Here is a 20,396-nt window from a genome sequence, read left to right on the forward strand (position 1 = left end):
AAAAGGCGGAGGGAAATAAATTTTGGGAAGCATTAATTTATAATAAGATGTGGTTACTTAGACTTCATTTTCTGTGAAAAGAAGATGACCTTATTTTGGCAAATTAAGTACTGTTTACTATAAGACTCTGCTTCGAAAGTCTGTTAATGCTGATGGAAATACTCCCATTTATTTGAATACACTTTGGATTAGGTACACCGTAAATATTGAAAAATATCAGATATGTTGCAGAAAGCTTAACAAAGGCTTCAGACCAAAATTAATCATTTTATCTACTTTGCAGTCCTTATCCTAATATTTGGGGGCTATTAAATACAGCCAGTTCATTCAATGGAAACGTTTTAAAGAGGGAAATGAAAAAATAAGACTGTATGGTCTGGTGTTGCTGCTAGGGATGGAGGAAGCTTTTCAGCTGTTAATTGATGATTTGGTTGGAACAATTACTCTTTCAGATGAAATTATACCACATCACTATTTACAGATAATCTTGTTTAATTTTCCTTCTGAAATGTCAGCTATTGTTCCCCTGTGAAAAATGCTCAGGTCTGGAGCAAATAGGCCTTGAACAGTCTCATCTAGCCTTTACACCCTCACCGTGTCTAGCTAAATGGTAGCTAGACATTATACCATTTGGAAATTGAATAACTGATTTATTCTGTGATGGTAATAGCCCATCCCATATGTGTTAGTAAGGGAATAATTCATCTCCAACGACTCCAGAGAGGCTTTTTCTTTCTTTCTGAACTGGCGTTGGTTGTTTTTTTTTTTTATTATTTGTTTGTTTCCTTTCAAGAAGAGTAAGTACCTCTATCTTTGAAAATTGCTTTTACTGAATTGTTAGAAATACCTTAAATATATGTAGATTTTTCTAATCAAAGCATATATAAACAGACCAGTGGGTTCAGGAGAACTCCCACGTATATATAAACACCTAACCAACAGAGTTTATTTTGAAAAGTGTACACCTACCCTACTGCCAGAAAAATTGCATCCTAACTTGCAATGAATCAGAAAGGAAAATATTGCCATCCTAACTGTTTGTTACAGAGAACTATGTAGTTGTGGGGAACAAGTCTTGTAAGACACTTTTATGAAGGTAATTATAAGTTGAGCAGATGTTACTCATGTATGTTGTGCTGCTGACTTTGAAGGATTTGGAAAAATCCTGAGACAGAATCTGATAAGGAACACAAGCTATGTGTACCCCAGAGGATGTCTTTTAGCCATCTTTTAACATGACATTTCTTCACTTTAAATAGTGCAGATTGTAGAAATGTTGTAATGAATCAACTGTATGTTTCAAACCAAAATTCTATTTGTGAAACTGAAGACAAGGAGATAAATCATAAGATATATTATTTGTTCCATTCTTCAGGCCTTTGTGACAGATATAAATGACCACAGAGCTGGAACTCCTAGATCACGTGGGTATCACGGACAGCATTAACTGCTTTAGTTAGTACCACAGAGCACGATCACATCTTAAGTTCTGTCATGCTCTTCATGTTTATTTATAACCACAGTATCAATATTAGTGGCCACCACAGACCTTTCTGAGGTCATAAATTTTTTTCTGTATTAATCATTTAGCCCTGAAGAAGAGTTACAGAATGATAACCTTTATATACGGCCAGCATTTCAACATTGCAATGTTAAGATTGGCATTTTTAATATTAGGAATGTTTGATGATATAACCTATTCAAAGTAAATATCAAAACTACTTTTTTTTTTTTTTAAATAACTAAAAGTTTTATGTCCAAAAGAAGCAAAAGGCTTGGTATGGGCACTTAAGGCAGTGGGACTCAAGGTTTAATTATTTAGAAAAATGTCCTTTTATTATTTAGCCTTCTACTGGTTAGGCCTACTGGTACTAGCATTACTAGTAGCATTATTTTGAAATCACTGAAAAGATAGGATACTGAAGCAGACCAGAGTGGTCACATGACTTGAGGACAAGAATTATGTTCCATAATGTCCCCAAAGCCATTTTTAAAAATAAAATCTCATTATTTGCATTGGCTTCTTAAGGTTACGTACATTAAAGGAAACATTCAGTAAACATTCAGTTATTTCTTTGTATTTGCTTCAGACTGACAAGTACACTTATACAGTTTCATAATCTGGTCACATAGATGCTCAGTGACTTTGTAAACCATATTGGTCTGATAATGCATATAAGATTTTAAGAATACCTTGGTGAAAGTAGAGTGCGTGTGTGTATATGTGTATGAGGTTTATGTATGTGTGGATATATGAGTCTTTTTCTCTCAAGTTGTGTACTAGAAAAGAGAACAGGCAGATTTATCCCACATTTCCTCCCCACTTGTCTATTACATAATGTTCTAAATGTGAATCAGCACTGCACCAAAATCTCACTGCTAGAAAAACATCATCTGTCAAAGCACAGTGACATAAAAAACTACTTGCTTTTTTTAAACAGCAGGAGCAGAATTAGCCACATGTATATGTAGGACACCATTAAAATTGCTTTGCTTCAGTCACTACCTTTGATCTAGTACAGCTCAATGTGCAACCATCATGGTTCAGAGTCACTATAATGCTCACTCTGTGCTGCCTTATGAGCACCTTGACACTCGTAATGTCCTGGTGTCACAGATGTGTATGTTGTTCTAGCTTTGTCTTCATCAGAAGGCATCCTGAGATGATTTTCTATTGTTAGTCTTAGAATTGGCTCAGGAAGAGATACAGTGAGTTCCAGTTCTAGCACACAGTAAGCAACATGCCACTTGCTTGGAACAAACTAGGTAAAATAAAGGTTGCGAAGTCTTTTTTTCCTCTTTTACTAGCTCAACCTCATTGTATGAAACCCCAGCTTTTAAGTTTAGCATTAGTGTAGCTTGTCACGTGGGGCCTCTGTAATGAGTTAATTGCAGGACATACCTTGGATCTGAAAAGAAAAATGTATAGGCATCAGTGTTTGTGAAATATAATTATTAAATGTTAGACCTATAATTATATATATATATTATATAATATAATTATTAAATATTAGAAGTATTGTCAACAGGAGGAGAGGAAAAAAAAAAAAAAAGGCAGGCTTGAAGAAATGTGCCAAGCAGGGAGTACTTCAGCAGTGTGAATGACAAGCAGCCTTGCAGAGAGGGAATAGGAAGTGATCACTTCCTATTTCTTTACAAATGACAAGCAGCCTTGCAGAGAGGGAGTAGGAAGTGATCACTTCCTATTTCTTTACAAGGGGAGAAAGAGGAAGTCAGACACTTTGGTTTGAGAAGGCTTCCCAAGGTAAGCCATCTACTCAACTAGTAGTGGCACCAAGGGTTATTAAATCTAGAATAAATGTGCTGCTTTGCCAGTAAACTGTAGGAATGCTTCAAAATGCCCTGCAGTGATCTCATGGACTTCCTAAGGAGGTAATGGCTACTAATAAAAAATGCTGAATGAGCCTGTTAGATGCCACAAACCAAAATCATGTGTATATTTCCAGAAGTTGAAAGGATGTATTTTCCAACAAATTGCGAAGGTAATTTTATGGTCTGGCAACCTGAAGTGCCAAAATAAGGAGATGAGCCTCAAAGGATATTACATAGTCCTTTCCGGCAATGGGTAGTGGATGTTTTCAAGTAATTCCATATGGGCATTTGCCCAAAGTGTCTGTCTTAGAATTCTGGAAGGATACCAGAAATCCAATAAATGTCATCTTACATGTAAATAAAGCCTACTGTATTGCATATTACATGTGTGTCTCCTTAAACAGATAAACTGTGAGATTTTAGATCTTGTTCAGAGAACTTTTAAGGTAATAAACAGAATAGTTCTGCTTATTAATTACACAAAACTGTCAGTTAAATTACAATTACACCTGATTTATAACTTTCTGTTTTTTTATAGACCAGAATTCTTGGTGTTTTCTTTATTTCATCTCAAGAGTTCCTGTCGAATGCTTATGTCTTGGCTGTGCTCTTATTTTTTGCCCTTCTGTTGCAAAGGACATTTCTCCAAGCATCATACTATGTTGCTATTGAAACGGGAATCAACTTGAGAGGTGCAATACAGGTAGACAATATGTTATTAACTACACTATTTAAACTGTTTCCATACAATTATACCTATACCTATAGGTATACCTATACATTAGAGATAAATGCTGAACTGCATTAGCAACTGACCTGGTCCTCTTCTGAAATGAATTCCATATAAGCATTGGCATTCAAGATCTATTTGTTAATTTAGACTTGTATTCTGTCTCTCTCCTCTGCATCATTTGAAGATTGCAAGTATTTGTCTACTATATAAACTATTGTATTTCCTCTTACCTTGGAGGATAAGATTGCTGACAAAAAACTGAATGTAACTTCTAAAAGAATCTACATTCTAAAATACCCAACTCCCATCTAAAAGCGGCATTTTTTGTAACATCCCCCACAAATTATACATGTATTAAACGTCTTTTAAATATACTTCTGGCCCAATGCATGGAGTACTATTTATTTTTGCTTTTGTTCTTCCAGGGATAGTGCCTCAAAATCCAGCAGGCACAGCAGAGTCAGTAATTAGTGTAAATAAAACAGGTGAAACGGAGGCTATAATTATTGCATAACTGTGAATAGCAGATCAAAGATCTGTGCCTGGAAAAGGAGTAAATGAGGTGAGAATTAGGCGATTAGGTGCAACAGGATACTGACAAATGCACTGGCTGAAACCTACCCTCTGACAGCTTAAAATCCAACCTTGTAAAGTAAAGCGAGGTGTAGGTCACTGTGAGAGTCTGTGTGATAGATGGATGCTTTCAATAGCAGCATAATTACTTAATCCTCTTTTGATCGTGCACTTGTGAGCACTTGTTAGCTGCCATATTTTGGATTTCTTCCGTTGTTTTTCCCTTATTAGAGTGCAATAGGCAATTTTGAAGAAATGGAAAATATACAACAAAATTATATGCTTTGTATCGAGCAGAAGAGCCACCCCTAGTTGAAAAGACCATTGACCGCAGCAATTAGAAAATGGTAAAGGTGAATTATGGGAGCGTAATATTACATCTCTATCAAATTTGATACAAGAAAAGGCTCATGTTCTGTGCACTGTCTGTTACTCAGAGGTTCAGATAACTGCCAGCATTCTTCCCATTCAAATTGGGAAATGTGGGGCACTCATCCTATAGGCATGAAGATTAGCGTTAATGACAGTCTCCTTGCCAGGAAAGTACCTTTTTTAATTTTCTCTTTTTTCCCTATTTTTTAACTTCTCTTTCATTTTTAATTGCTTTTTCTCCCCTGTATAAACCTGCACCTGTTCTACATGCCATATGTAATTTCATGCCTTGTGATTGATAGCTGGCACTTGATATGAAGGCATTTCAGTCAGGGTGTGTCCGATCAGCTAAGTTTCATGACTGCAAAGCCTCCCCATGTAGCCTTTTTACAGTACAAGCTGGAAAAGGTACACTTTCATTATTGCGTGTTAAGTTTTTTGGCTGTGGTGCTTAGTTCTGTTATGAAATTACAGATTAATTCATGGAATCATAGAATTGTTAAGGTTGGAAGGGACCTCCAGAGATCATCTAATCCAGCCCCCTGCACACACAGGGTCACCTAGAGCACGTGGCACAGGACTGCGTCCAAGCGGGTTTTGAAGATCTCCGGAGAAGGAGACTCCACAGCCTCTCTGGGCAGCCTGTTCCAGTGCTCTGTCACCCTCACTTTTAAGAAATTTTTCCTTAAGTTCCTGTGGAATTTTTGATGCTTTAGTTTCTGGCTGTTTCCTCTAGTCCTATCAGTGGCCACCACTGAAAAGAGGCCAGCACTATCCTCCTCACTGCCTCCCTTGAGGTACTTAACAGACACTGATTAGATCCCCCCTCAGCCTTCTCTTCTTCAGGCTGTACAGATCCAACTCTCTTGATCTTTCTTCAGAGGGCAGAAGGTATTTCAGGCCCCTGATCGTGCTTGGAGGCCTGTGTTGGCCTCCAGTAGCTCCATGTCCCTCTTGTACTGGGGGCCCCTGAACTGGACACAGTGCTCCAGGTGTGTCCTCACCAGGGCTGAGTAGAGGGGCAGGATCACCTCCCTCAACCTGCTGGACACTCTCTTCTTAACGCACCCCAGGATGCCATTGGCCGCCTTGGCCACGAGGGCACACTGCTGCCTCATGGTCAACTTGTGATGATACCAGGTCCTTCTGCAGAGCTGTTCTCCAGAAGGTCAGTACAGAAGCAGACCTGCTACAGTCTTCATCTGCAAACTGAAGTTTGTAATGGTTCTGAGCTCTCCATTCGGACGTAACATTCTCATCCAGGAACCCGGGTCTGGGGTTGGATGAGACCCAAATCAATTGTTAGAGAAAAAGAATAAGGAATATTATAGATTAAACATTATATATCCAATATAATAATGAAGTTATTAGCGCTAGTAGAAGGAGGGCTATGTGGAAAAGCTGGAGGCATAAATAGTAATCACAAATACATCTTTGGGCTTCCTGGGCAATAGAAGTTTCATTCTTTTACTGATTCACAGGAATGCAGCAAGAGGATACTTGCTTGATCATTATTAACCTAACTGTACTGAGTTTTATGCTGCTGAACAGTAGTTTAAAACTGAATTGTACATAAAAGGCAACCTAAAGCTCTTCATTCCAGGTTTTAGAAAGGTTACCCTTTGAACTATGGCTTCTATTTTAGTTGGAGCTGAAGATATTAGTTTGTGTACGCTGACACTGTTTGTTCTGCTTTCCAGACAAAAATATACAATAAAATTATGCAGCTTTCAACGTCTAACATGTCTATGGGGGAGATGACAGCAGGCCAGATCTGTAACCTGGTTGCCATCGATACAAACCAGCTGATGTGGTTTTTCTTCCTCTGCCCCAACCTGTGGGCTATGCCAGTGCAGGTAAGGAGGCTGAATGTAACTCAGTTCAGTAGTGATTGTGCACTTAGGAATTTAATGAGAATAGAGATTTTAAAGAAGATAACCAATAACTTGAAATAAACTTTCAAATTACTGATGTCTAGAAACATTTTATGTAATACATGTCTGTGACAGGACTTTTGATATTTAAGATTGCATTAGGATCCTGAACTGGACTACTGCCACATATTGTAGCAAGAATTTATAGGGTTCTGCAGGTTATATTGCTATAGTATATAGTGGAATATATACAGTGGAATATACTGCTGGAATATATTGCAATCATTTCTCTTCGGAATTGCAGTGGAAGAGATAATGAAAGGAGCAGGTTGTTCAAAAATACCATAAGCCCTTTGCACAATACTTAAACCTACTGTTGCCTCGTGGATGGCAGATTCAAATATATGAAATGTTGTTATATGAAGTTAGTTTGCTACATTATCCTCTGCAGTGTCCTTGGCCTGGTGTCTCTACTCACTCATATCCCTTAAATCTCTTTTCCCATGTAGATAACATGATGTAGATCACTGTCTTCAGTTGTACTCAGCTGAGTAATTCTGGTTCTGTGTCCCTTAACCCTGTAGCATATATAATGCTCCCTGAAGTACAGCTGTGTCTTGCTAAAGTCTTTAAGACAAGGAGAGCAAAGTCCCACCTCAGAGGGTGTTATCAGGACTGGTGTAAATTAATCTAAACATATTTTAATACTGAAATGGGAGTTTGTGGAGAAAAAAAAAAAAAACTCCTGAAAAACTAATCTGCTTTTTTTTTTTTTTTTTGGGCAAGTTGCTCCTTTAACTCCATGCTAAGTGTCTCATCTCACTGCATGGCCATGTGATTAATCAAATTTATTCTAGTAAAAGGGTAAGGCAGAATCAGAGTTACAGGAGGTCAGAGCTATCTGGGTATAATCTTTGTTTTAATAAGGGTGAAAAATGATCTGTGTAGGACTGCAAATTACTTGGAAAGATTCAGTACCTAAAACTGAAACAAACTACCACTAACCAAAAAAAGCATCAACAACAAGAACAACAAAAAAACAGCTGCCATTTAGGAATTTCCCAAGAAAGCTGACAGTTTTCTCTGAAATAAATACAGTACACTGCAGTTTTTTCTATTTTCTTTGGGCTACTCAGTCTGTTTTTGTTGCAAGTGTCTCACTGGCAAAAGTAAGACTTTAAATTCACCCATTGTTTTCTAAATGTAGTATTTATTTTTCAAAAACTTTGGTGAAAGCTCTGCAGTGTTCATCACTGTTTGTTTAGTTTGATCACTATACAGAGGCTAACTTGAATGGTGTGGAAGTCAGCTGCAAATAGTCAGCTTGAGTGTTTTGTGTTTTATGTTGCCTGCTTTTAGCCAAAATCAAATTGTTTTGCTCAGTCTGTATCTGCTGGACTGCAGGTGACTACTCATGTTTCCAGCTTATAACATGGCTTTAGAAGTCACCTGGAAAACATAAGGTTTGCAGGAGGTCTTGTCAATGTATCTGAAAATATCTGAAGGGAAATGTGTAAAGACAATGGGGCCAGAGTCCTTTCATGAGGTCCTTGGTGATGAGAGGCAACAGGCACAAATTGAAACACAGGAATTTCTCTCTGAAAGTAAGGGAAAACTTCATAAAGAAGTGTTGAGGATGACTGAGCACTGGGAGAGGTTGCCCAGAGAGGTTGTGGAGTCTCCTTCCTTGGAGATATTGAAGACCTGCCTGGACATGGTCCTGGGGAACATGCTGTAGGTGACCCTGCTAGAGCAGGGGGGCTGGATGCAATAATCTACAGAGGATCCTTCAAACCTCAACAATTCTGCGATTCTGTGAGTGACTGCCTCCTTAAACATCTGATAGCAGCTATCTCCCATAAGACACTGAAGAAAGAAATAACAGGTACTATATTCAGAAGTTCTTTAAAAAAAAAATGGTAGTAATCAGGTGACTAAAGCACTAGTTTGCCATCAGAAAATCAGGATCCTCTTCTGAAGGTAAAGTTACATACTAGAGTTGAGCAGATGGACCAGAAATCTTTTTCTGTAAGTCAGAGGACCTTTGTGCTGGCTTCAGCTTCCTGTGGTTGCACAGAAAGCCAGATTGACTCTGTAATCTGGAGAAGGGTGAAAAAAAGCCTAGTTTAATTATTTTCCCTAGTCAAGATCTGTGTCTGTCAAGTCAAGATCAAAGTCTGTTATCTTTTCACAAGATACAATCATATTTGCAGAATTGCATTTTGCATTACCGTTCACCATGTGGTGTTCTTTAGTGAATTAAGACGATCTGTGTTAAAGCATGCTCAGATTTTGTGGCTGCTGCGTGCATTGTGAGCTACCTACCAAGGAGTCATATTTGTCATTAAGGCCCCTCCAAAACTCGTTTCTGTAACGTTCACTCAGATCTGCTTCTGTGAGGCAGTGAAAGCAATTACTGAATGCTCAGGAGACTTCTAATAAAAGGCTAAACAAGCAAAATTGCTTTTAAACAAGTTTTTAATTGTTTTTAGCTCTTAACCAAACAAGCAGCATTTCAGCATCTGCTTTGGATTTTGTAATTACCCTTGACTGGAACGTCTAGCCATTCATAAAAGCTTAGATTTTTCTATATAGTTTAGATAATTTGAGCCCCATCTTTGCTCTGACTGCAGTCAATAGGAGCTTTATCATTGTGTTGAAAGGTGACCTCAGTAGGTTTGGCTCAAACCCTGGGAGCCAACTGAGGGCCAATAAAAACTTCATTTAGCCTCCGTCTTACAAGCAGCCATGTTTGATTCCATTGTGATTATTAAAAAATCTTGTATTTTCGCATCACTGATTTATTGGCAGGGATAGTTTTGCAGTTGTCATAAAAGGACTCTTGTCTCTTGTCTCTTTCAAAAGTGTTTGCAAAGCTGAAAGAATTTCCTATCTTCAGTAGGTAATCGACACACTAGACTCCTTTCATTCGTAATGACAACCAGAGCCATCAGTGAACGTCCTGTTCATGGTACATATCTCGGGCAAAGACGAGCTTTGAGATTTTGATGAAAGGGAAGCAAAGTGTTTCATTACGCTGTTGTCTAAACACATGATTATTATCCTCTCAGAAATATTAATGAGAGTTCTGCTGCAGACTCTTGAGCAGGTCTGGTATTATCTGCTTAATTTTTCCTTCCTGGCTGTGTAGTATACAGTATGATAAATACAAGAATCACCCTCAATTATTTATGCAGATTCTAGCACACTTTTGACACTAGTATCCTCATACATAAATTGAGAATATGTATCTTTCTGTCATATATGATCAAGATAATGAACAAAATTATCTTTTTATTACAGGAGAAAGAAAAAGATGCAAACGGGTTTATTTTAATCTATTGAAAATATGGCATTATTATTAAAAATAATGACTTTCTTAGGAAAAAAAAAAAAAGGACTCTGAGCTTGCACCTCCTGCTGGAGCCAGTTGTTATTGTACTTGTCTCACTTTTTTTTAATGCAAGAAACAGTGGTTCTTTTGCTAGAAGCAGAATATTCCCTTAATGACCTTGACACTGAACCAGTGATGGGGCAGCAGTAGTGTGGGGGGCAGTGCTCCATCCTAACTTCTTGTTTTCAAACAACTATTACTGTACAGCGGTCAATCCATTCCTGTGTTTTGAAAACTAGATTGCATGTGCTGTATCTTCATTTGTATTTTTTTTTATTTATTGTCCTGGAAGTGCACTATACCAAAACCATTTGTTTCAGGACTTGGATACTTTCATTAGATTCATGTATTCATGAAGTTCCTGACATCAGATAGAAGCAGATTGTTCACTCTTACTCAAAACCAAAATTAAACAAACAAACAAAAAAGTCATTGTTTAACCATTAGTTTTACTTTTTCTATACTGTATCTCTATATGTACAGGAGGACTTTGCTACTTTGATACCACATATTTCCTAAATAAATACTTACTTAGGAAGTAAGTCACCTTTTAGATCAGTCAGGTTAGGTCTTTTGGTTGATTTATATATTTCTTTATTAGATAGAATCTCTTGATTACTCATACCAAACAGTGCTGTTTCTGCCCATAATGCAGAACATAGGAAGCTCATGGGCAGGTTTAGCTGCAGTGAACTGTTGCTTTGAATGCAACATACTGTCCAGTTACCTGTGATGGCTCTTTGTGGGGCACGTGCAGAGTGAAGTTATCCTAAGTTTTCCCCTTCACTCTCTCTCTTCCGACAGATAATTGTAGGAGTTCTTCTGCTCTACTACCTTCTTGGAATCAGTGCCTTAATTGGAGCAGCAGTAATCATAGTGCTTGCACCGGTTCAGTACTTTGTAGCAACGAAACTTTCACAGGCGCAGAGAAGCACACTGGTAAGTGTCCTCAAAATCACACGCAACAAATACATGACACTTACGCATTGGCCTGGGCTTAGAATTGCAAAGCCTAAATTGGTATTGAACAACAGCTGAGTATCAGATATTTTTTTAATGTTCAAGAACGATGAGTGCCAGAAGGTGAAAAGGTGACAAACTTAAGTCTGTAATAGAAAGTCCTGCGGGTGGGAGTGACATGTGCTGAAGCAGGTCTCCGTTCTGCAGTGCATGTGGTGCAAAGGGTCCCTGAGCTCCCCTGAAAGCTGGAGGCAGCTGCTCCTGAGCCAGGTGACCTGCTCAGCATTGAGGCCCCCTGTAGTGATCATGTCTTCTTGCTAAGGCAGCCTTGTTGCTCTGCAGCCCAGCACTGTCATCTCCATATGGGCAGAGTTGCGTGCCCATTCATAGCTTGGCTAATAGTTCTGTTCTCCTCTGTCCGTCATCACAAATGTGCCTTTGGAAAATCCAGCTGCTCTCCTGGGTGGTGGTGATCATGTGAGACTGGCTTGAAAATGATCAAAAAGTTGGCAGTGGGGTGTAGTTTTCAATGCCAGCTATGTGATTTAGGAGTACAAACCCACTGGCTTTTCACAGAGGAGCTCTAGGGAATGTCACCTCTGAACAACAAAGTGTCAGAATGGACAGAGCTAGGAATGTATGCTTCATTAAGGCCTGTAGAAAATTTTTGTGCGAGAGCTTTGTGTTCAGTAGTCAGGTGCTTTAACTACTTTCTTGTATATAAGTATTTATGTAAATATTGCAGGAGTATTCCAACGAGAGACTGAAGAAGACAAATGAGATGCTTCGAGGCATTAAACTCCTTAAACTCTATGCTTGGGAACACATCTTTCACAGCAGTGTAGAGGAAACAAGACAAAAAGAAATGACCAGCCTCAAGGCTTTTGCCCTCTATACCTCCATATCCAGTAAGTCTCCTCTTAAAAGTCCATCAATCAGCTGAAGCCCTACTGCATTATCGGTTACTGATCAGGTTACCAATTCTCAGTGTAGGTTGTTTCAGTTAATTTAGGTAAGAATCAGCAGTCTGCCCAATCCCAGTAGCCACAGGAGCAAAACGGTGAGGTGTACTGGCCTCTCAATATGAAATTAGGCTTTGTTTAAATGATAAAGAAACATACATGTTGAATCTTGAAGGTATGTCATTATTATCAGACATACTGTGCTCTGTGCTATGTGGGTTCTAGTGTTTGTTGCCTCTTAAGGACATGGTGATAATGTGTTCACTTACTTTCTCTTATGTATTATTATTTGTGGTATGCAGTTGATAGTGAATGTATTTTTTTTAAGAAAGGTAAAAAAGGATGGGAATGACCAAGATTTTTATGTCTTATTGGTCAAGAGAGAAGGTGGGGATTTCATAGCAACAAGAAAACTGAAAAAAAAATGTCCTTATTTGGTTTAAAATACATTTTTTGGATGGACTCTTAAATTCTTTTTCAAATATATTTAGCTATTCACATTAATGAAAACATGGTTGTATCTACTTCTACTCAGGAGGGATAGTTTTTTGTAGGCTTACAGAAAACAGATCTGCAAGTTTCAGGACAATATGGACTACACTTCAAGAAAACTTCAGGACAGCATGGAAATGTTTTTCTGTGTGTGCCTGCCACCCACTTGCCTGTGTACATTTTGTACATGAATTGTTCGTGGCTACTGTAAGAACTGCTGTAAAATTAGCTCTTCCTAGTATTATTTTGGTTGTGAAATAAAATTGAGCAAAGGTCAAACCAGAATGCTTGTCATGTACGTGAAATTGTATCCTCAGGGAGTGGAGTCATGAGTTTGGGATATGGTCAGTCATAGCTATGGTTCTGACCTAGATGGACAGAAGGTTTTTGCAGCTTTTTAAATCTGTATTTCTGTCCAGTCTAAAAGAGGTCCCTCTGCTGAAACTGTAGTTGCTTGCTTCTCCCTAACCATCTGGTTAATAACCTCTACAAGGTAGAGATGACCTGCTACAGTGAGGGAATCCAGCACCCAGGAACAAATGATGCAGAGGTCAGGGAAGAAGCGTGTTCATTATTTGCATTTAGGTAGGCTGGAATCTATACAAACATTTCCAGGGATATTCGCAGTCAAAGTAGCCAAACCTGGCAAAGCAAGCGTAATTATGCCTATCTAAAATGAGTAAGCCACCTGGCTTAACTCCACAGCAATCTGTCTGTGGTAGCACAGTTCCCTTGAGCTGTATCCCAAAACCAGAGCAAGCCCCAAGGCCCCACGCTTCAGAAGAGATGCCACAGAGATAGGTCCCAAGCCGTACATGTTAGTGGGTCTGCTCGGAGATAGGCAGCGCTAGGTGTGCGGCCAGCCTGCAGGGCAGCCCCAACGTGCGACTTGCACAGCCTCGGCCAGCTCCTCTCCTGTCCTCGCACAGCCAGGGAATCAAATCACCCACCAGACCCTGCGCCAGCTTGGCACTTGTGTCTCTTGCGGGACAGAGGTGCTCAGGTGCATGGGCCTGCACCTGAGCAGCTCATGAGCTCATAGCAGCTGCAAAAACTGTAGGTTTCTCATCTCTTCTAGGATGCACTGATGGGTTGTGTGTGTTCTGGTACTGTGAAGAGAAGTTAACTGCAGGCATTAAAAAAAAAAAAGAAAAAAAAAAGTTGTTGTATGTGTAGATAGTGGATTTTTTTCCTGTTTTTAGTGTAGAAAATCACTACTACTACTTTGTATCAACAAAGATTAGTGTTAATAATATTTTAGCAACATTTAGTTTTTGTCTGAATGGAAATCGTATCTAAATCTTCCTACATGTTTCCTTTCACAGTTTTTATGAATGCAGCAATACCAATTGCAGCAGTACTTATAGTAAGTATGGACTTTCCTAAGGAGAATTATTTACAACTGCATTTTCAAATATAAGTGATATGGAAATGAGGAAGAGAAGAAAAGGATGCAACCCTGTTCTGCAACTCTTTGAGAGAGAATGGAAAACATACTTGTCACCTCTTGTGACCAGAAGCAGCCAGGAGCATACAGCACTCTCCAGACTGCTAAGAGAATATAAATTACGATGCCGATATATGTGGTAGTAAATGAAATGTTTGGGAAGTATGAAGTGTTGATGTGTCTCTTTCTTCAAGACTAACTGCTGCTGATAACATCTGTATCTTTGTAGACATTTGTGGTCCATGCTCATCTGACAAGAGATGCTGACTTCTCCCCATCTGTGGCCTTTGCCTCGATCTCTCTATTTCACATTCTTGTGTCTCCCTTGTTTCTGCTCTCCAGTGTGGTCAGATCTACAGTCAAAGCATTAGTGAGGTGAGAACTGTAAAATTAATCTTTCCTCCCACCTCTGAGAGTATGAATTTTGTTCAGTAGCACTGTGATAGCTCATCTAAACAATGGAAAAGAATGAGCTGGAGCTTTTTCTGCCTTTGTGCTGCTTTGGAGATGGGGAAGAAGATGACTGCAGGAAGCCAAGATTGCAGCATTACCTGACAGGGCAAAGTCATGACCATGTCCTCTCTCCTAGGAGGTGTGAAACGCGAGTACGTCAGCTGCATGCGCTGCGCAGCTGCTGTGGTGGTCCCTAGGGCACAGCAAATTGTCAAGCTGAGATTGCAGCCAGCCAAATATCTGGGGACCCATTCTGGCACTGTAATAAGCATTTATTTAGGCTTGTCTAAGAATTTATTTGTAAACGAGTTATGTGGTAGATAATGGCAAAGTGACGATTCTAATAGAATTAGTATCAACCAATTATGAATAGTCACTAGCCAGGTGATGTCTGTGAGTTATTCTGTAATTATCTTCCTGTTAGGAAGCTACTGCCCTGCTGCTTGCAGCGCAGACAGGAATCTCTGGCTCACATGCAGTAATGCAGATGGCATGTTCCCTTTTTCTGGCTATTTATACTGAGGCAATTCAGGTAGCGTTGCTCTATACCACTGCCAATGACAGTGGTAGTTTCTGTCTTCTGAGCACCCCCCATAAAATGTTCCAGAAGCATATCCCAGGTATTTTCAATTCATATGCCAACTCCCAAGTTATGGGCCAAGAGTTTTGCTTCTGATTCAGGGAGGGAACCACTGAAGACTTTTAACAAGGTGAGAAATTCTGTTAACTTTTTGAAAAATATTTTTAATACAAGAGTGTTGATGCTATTAATGCCAATTGATGTATTTTGTAGGTATGAGGTCTTCAAGGACAAAGGATATTGTGAGCCATTGTCCTTCAGCAGAAAGGTCAGATAGCAAGACCAGAATTATGTGTCTAACTGGATTTAGTATGAAACCACTTTTTCAGTCAGCTGTTCAAATAACAGCTTTAATCAATATGTCCATTAAAAATAAGATCCCAGTGAGAAATCGAAATTCTAGTAATTATAGTTGCAACCTGTGAAATTGCAGTGTCAGCTAGAGCTCTACAGTACACGTACTTTTAATCTATTCTAGAAAGTGCAGCAGCCTGAAGTATGACTCTAACAAGATATTTTTGCAGTTGTAAGCTTCTGTTTTTTTCTCTGCACCTGCCACAGAAGAAGCAAGAAGAGAGTTAGGTGGAGTATTGGGTGGAGTGCTTGCAGATAAAAGCCTTGGCGTTTAGAGCACAGCCACCTTGATGAACAATCGGGGAGCAGAGAACACAACTCAAGCTACCAGTTACTTTATAAAGACATGATTTTTGATGGGTATGCGTGGTGCAAGAGCATGTCCCTACTACCTTCTTTCCTCTCCCTCTACACTGACGCAGATACATAGGGACCATTTCCTATCTGCTCTCTACACATGCAAAACAGTTACTCAAGTGTCAGCATGGTTTGCCTACAGAAAATGTAGGTCATGCCAATTTGTTTGACAGTGGCTAAGTCACCGTCTGGTTTATTTTAAGGCATTAAAATGTTCTATTAGGCATCTGGTTCACTGAACTAGTACTGTTCTCTGGATCTTTGTGCTAGACGTATGTAGGTCTATTTTGTCAAACTCCTAGTGTTTTTAAGACTGTTCAATAGAACTGATAGTGCAGCACTTCAGAAATATAAATGACAAATTCTTCTACTGTGGCATTTGGCTTCTAAAACCAGCTACAGTTGGAGCTAGTCTCTGTCACACTGACTGAAAGAAAATTTTGTGTAATATCTCTAAAAGATTTAAGCATCTGCACAAACTATTAAAATATCATAGCTCTTAATAGAAAATAGAGTGCAGTTTGGCAACTTCTTTGCTGTGACATCTCACAGCAGGTTTTTATAAGCCTATAACAAAAAGAAAACAAACCACAGTTGGAGAAGCACTGGAGGGGATATTCTATAATAAACACTGTGGCGAACAAAAATTTTGCATTTGGATTGAGCTGTAATTTTTTCCCTTTCAGTGTACAGAAACTGAGTGAATTTTTGTCAAGTGAAGAAATTGGAGAAGAGCATGATAAATGTTCAGAGCTAAGAAGTGCGGATAATCACAGCAAATACCAGGCAGTGGTGAGTAATAATGTTTAACTGTAGTCCAAGTGTCTATATTGGTTTGTTCTGAGAATAAATTTTGTACTTTCCTACTTCCTGCTAATTACCCATTGCAAAAACTCATGTCAGTAACCTGTACTTGACATGGACAATAATGTGGGTGCTTGTAGGATATTTTAGGATATTTTGCTAGTGTTGCCATCAACTATTGTGTATTTCTCTTCCTGGTTTTGCACAGCCACTCAAAGTCGTTAACCGCAAGAGGCCTGCCCGGGAGGACTGGAACAATTACAGCTCTCACATGAGGAGACCCATTACCATCACAGAAGCTGATGATTTTTGTGTAAAGGTGATATAAAGGTCACTCCAATAACACTGTTACTAAAACTGGCTAATTATTTTTATATACTCATGGCAGAGTTTCACATTCAGGAACCAACATTTGATTTGAAGCTGCCAGTCACTTCTCTTTATATCAAAGATTAACCTCCACCATTCTTTCCTATTGCCTTCCACTTTAAGAACTGATTACTGATGCCTATATTATGGTTAGCTGTGTATATCCTCTCTAGAACTCACGCAACAATTTTCCATTTGAAGTATTTGCCATTAGTCCTGCTTTCTTTACAAGAATCTTCAACTTCTCCAAAGAAAGAATTAGAATTGCCCATGGCACTTTGAAGCCTGATGTTCTTGATTTGCTATAGAAACAGTCATAAGTAATACAAATCCTGACGGTTGTTATAGTGATGGGCTATTTATTTAGCATGTCTGCTATTACATTTGCATTTCTGGCATAAGAGAATGAATAATTCAGTTTAATGAGTCTAAGTAGGACAACTGGTTAGTTCATTCAGGGTTTAAGAGGCTCTGTTTTCATGTCCTGTCTTGGTGCAGGATCCTTCTTGAATAGATTATAAGAAATAAGAGGAAAATATGAAAGAGGCTTTGAGGTTTCCTTTAAGGAACAAAAGGTACCTTGGAGCCCCCATCAGACAGGGGCAGGAAGCACAGTAACTCTGCAAGGGCAGTTGTTTTGAGGAGCCAAGTCCAAGGAGAGAACCAGTTACAATCTCTGGCTCCATCTGCTGACACCATCCTTGGAGGCAGCTAGCCAGCCCTGGGGTAAGGGAAGCTCTGTAGTTACTAAGCCCTGTCTGTTTGCTGCCCATTCCCCATGCAGGGAGCTTTGAGAGAGAATTCTTTGTCCCTCTGTGTTAGTCTAGAGGGAAGAGTGCCATGTTTGCTTTCACTTGTTCTTTTCAGATCTTTTTCATAAGATAAAGGAAATGGGTTCTTTTTCTTTTTTCTTTTTTTTTCTCCCATTTTTTTCAGAGCAAAAATGTTGTGCCTTATGTTGCTGAAAGCCTTGGTAGATTTCAGTTGTTCTCAAAATGTGAGCAAGGAGAGAACAGGACCAAGTGTATACACAGAGCTGTGAAATAGCCGCTATCTCCTGTCCTTCAGACTATCCCCTGGCCCAGTATCCACAGCTCTTGTACTTGAAGTCCTGAACAGGCTTTTTGTGTCTTTTTTGGGAGGAAAGTGGTGCTGAGGAGGAGGTGGAGATTGCTTTATGAAAAGATTGACTTGTTTTAAGCAATGCCTATGTTACCTATAACTGAGAATCATATCGGAAATATTAAGGAAAATATTGTAGTAGGCAGTAACATCTCTGGAAAATTCTGCAGAGGTGCTTCGGACTTGTACTGTGTAATTGCTGCATATGCTGCAATGCATCAGGAGTGACATTTGCTGCAATGCAGAGAGCAAACCAAGACCTTGTCAAACATTTAATCATGTTGGAGTTATTTCACTTATTTCATGAACACACCTGACAAATAACAATACAAACCCTAAACAGCAACAGCAAATTTCTTGCTAGACTTTTCCACAATTTTCTGATCATTTTGCTTGCTTGAGTTACAGTGAAAAAGGAGTCAGCCCTATAACCTGTTTTGTGTTTCTCATTTGTCTCCATCTTGGCATAGATCACAAATGGATTTTTCACTTGGACACCTGAAGGTCCTCCAGCATTGTCCAACATAGATATTCGAATCCCTCAAGGTACAGAATCACATCAGATACACAGAATATGGTGGTGAGCATTTGGTAACTCAGAGGCTCACGCGTGCTTCCTCTCTCACAGGCCAGCTAACCATGATTGTAGGACAGGTCGGCTGCGGTAAGTCATCTCTCTTGCTAGCCACACTTGGTGAGATGCAGAAGATCTCTGGCAACATATTCTGGAGCAGGTAGTGTTATTTAAATGTTCAATCTTGAATTGAATAGCAATACAGAAAAAGGCAAGAATTAAGGTGTGTTCCTGCAGAATGGCCTTTCCAGTTCCAGGCCTGATCCCATTCCTCAGAATGGCGCTTGTAAGGAGGAGAAGTGGCTTATTAGGAGCTAGGTAGGGCTCTGCTCTCAGACTTGTGTTCCATCCCAACACCAGTCTGTTGCATGAGGGATTGAGGAGATGTTTGTAAGCAGCAGCGAGCTCAGGTGCACCCAGCCAGGTGTTTGTTGAGAGGAGATAGTCACGTCCGTCCTGCTGTTCTCAAGAGCCACAGGCAGCTTGACATTGGCATCAGGATACAAACTGTGCTTCTGTCCTGCTCTTGTACTAGCTGCTAATGGAGAAACTGTAGCTGAGCTCCAACAGCTGAATTGTCAGGACTTGGCGTTTTAAGCTTCAAGCTCAATGGCAGGTGCTATAAAGTACTGCAAGTCCTGTGTGTGATTTCCAGTGAATTACTGCCCTCTCTGGTCATTGATGAATGTGTGCAAACATTTGTGGCCTGTTCGTTTTACTGCCCTCTCTAGTCATTGATGAATGTGTGCAAACATTTGTGGCCTGTTCATTTTACAAGACTAGACTTAATGATACTGTCTACACTTTGTCTTTTGAGATGCAGTTATTTTTAAGTGAAGATTGACAAATTGAGAAACAATTTTTTTTTTCCAGCTGACTGGAAATTAAGGAGAAACAGTGCAGCCCTAAATCCCATCCATTTATTCAGGTGGATGGAGGGTCTTTGCTTTGAAAATGAGACGTAGGAAGATGACTTTTGGCTTGTGAGGCAGATAGAAGATACTTTGAAGGACTGGGTAGGAGCCAGATTTCCAGGCTGGTGATCTAACTGTTAAAACATACAGCCCCAAAGACAAGTCAGAGTATGGTAAAGAACTGTGCAGCTTCTCTGCTGCCTGATTAGGTGAGCTAATTTAATTTTAGCAAGGCTGTGTTTTTTTAATAGATGACATAACATCATCAAGGAGTGTAATTTGAATGCCAAATGCTAAACAAAAACAGATGACACGATGGTTCTGATCAGACTTGTTTAGAAGTATGTGCTTCACAACAACGTAAAGGTCACAGCTGGTTTTGATGTCTTTGCTATTGATGTGCCAAAGTTTCACAAGTTGCAGTGTGGTTGTTACAGCACGTGCTTTGCTAGCTAGCAGATATGTATGAAGGGACTTACAGTGAAACATTCCAGCTCTGTAACAGCTGGCTGCACTACGAATGCTGCCATGTGCAGTGGCCTCCTGGGAATGAGGGATCCAGTATGTGCCAGCTACACATCTGTGTGGTAAAGCTCCCAGATGAAGCTCCAGCAATTCCATGAGACAGTACTAATGCCTGGCCAGGTACAGTCAGCATTACCACTTGTTCAAGGAAAGCAATCCTACCAAAAAATCACCATAGTGCACGGCCTTATCTTTGGCAACAAA

The 20,396-nt window shown here is 39.5% G+C and overlaps 1 protein-coding gene across 1 annotated transcript in view; it reads left to right on the forward strand.

Moving 5' to 3' along the window:
* Positions 1–20,396, forward strand: part of ABCC8 (ATP binding cassette subfamily C member 8) — a 62,678-nt gene that overhangs the window by 10,318 nt on the left and 31,964 nt on the right. Inside the window, exons 7-16 of the mRNA XM_088533846.1 lie at positions 3,872–4,036; positions 6,712–6,867; positions 11,084–11,218; positions 11,985–12,147; positions 14,019–14,059; positions 14,370–14,515; positions 16,571–16,676; positions 16,897–17,007; positions 18,650–18,725; positions 18,808–18,913. Of these exons, the coding sequence (XP_088389972.1) occupies positions 3,872–4,036; positions 6,712–6,867; positions 11,084–11,218; positions 11,985–12,147; positions 14,019–14,059; positions 14,370–14,515; positions 16,571–16,676; positions 16,897–17,007; positions 18,650–18,725; positions 18,808–18,913 (1,205 nt within the window). The remainder of the gene's footprint in view (positions 1–3,871; positions 4,037–6,711; positions 6,868–11,083; positions 11,219–11,984; positions 12,148–14,018; positions 14,060–14,369; positions 14,516–16,570; positions 16,677–16,896; positions 17,008–18,649; positions 18,726–18,807; positions 18,914–20,396) is intronic.

Source organism: Tinamus guttatus, unplaced genomic scaffold, assembly GCF_059628265.1.
Source record: "Tinamus guttatus ecotype Peru unplaced genomic scaffold, ASM5962826v1 Tinamus_guttatus_pri_ptg000524l, whole genome shotgun sequence".
NCBI classification, from domain to species: domain Eukaryota; kingdom Metazoa; phylum Chordata; class Aves; order Tinamiformes; family Tinamidae; genus Tinamus; species Tinamus guttatus.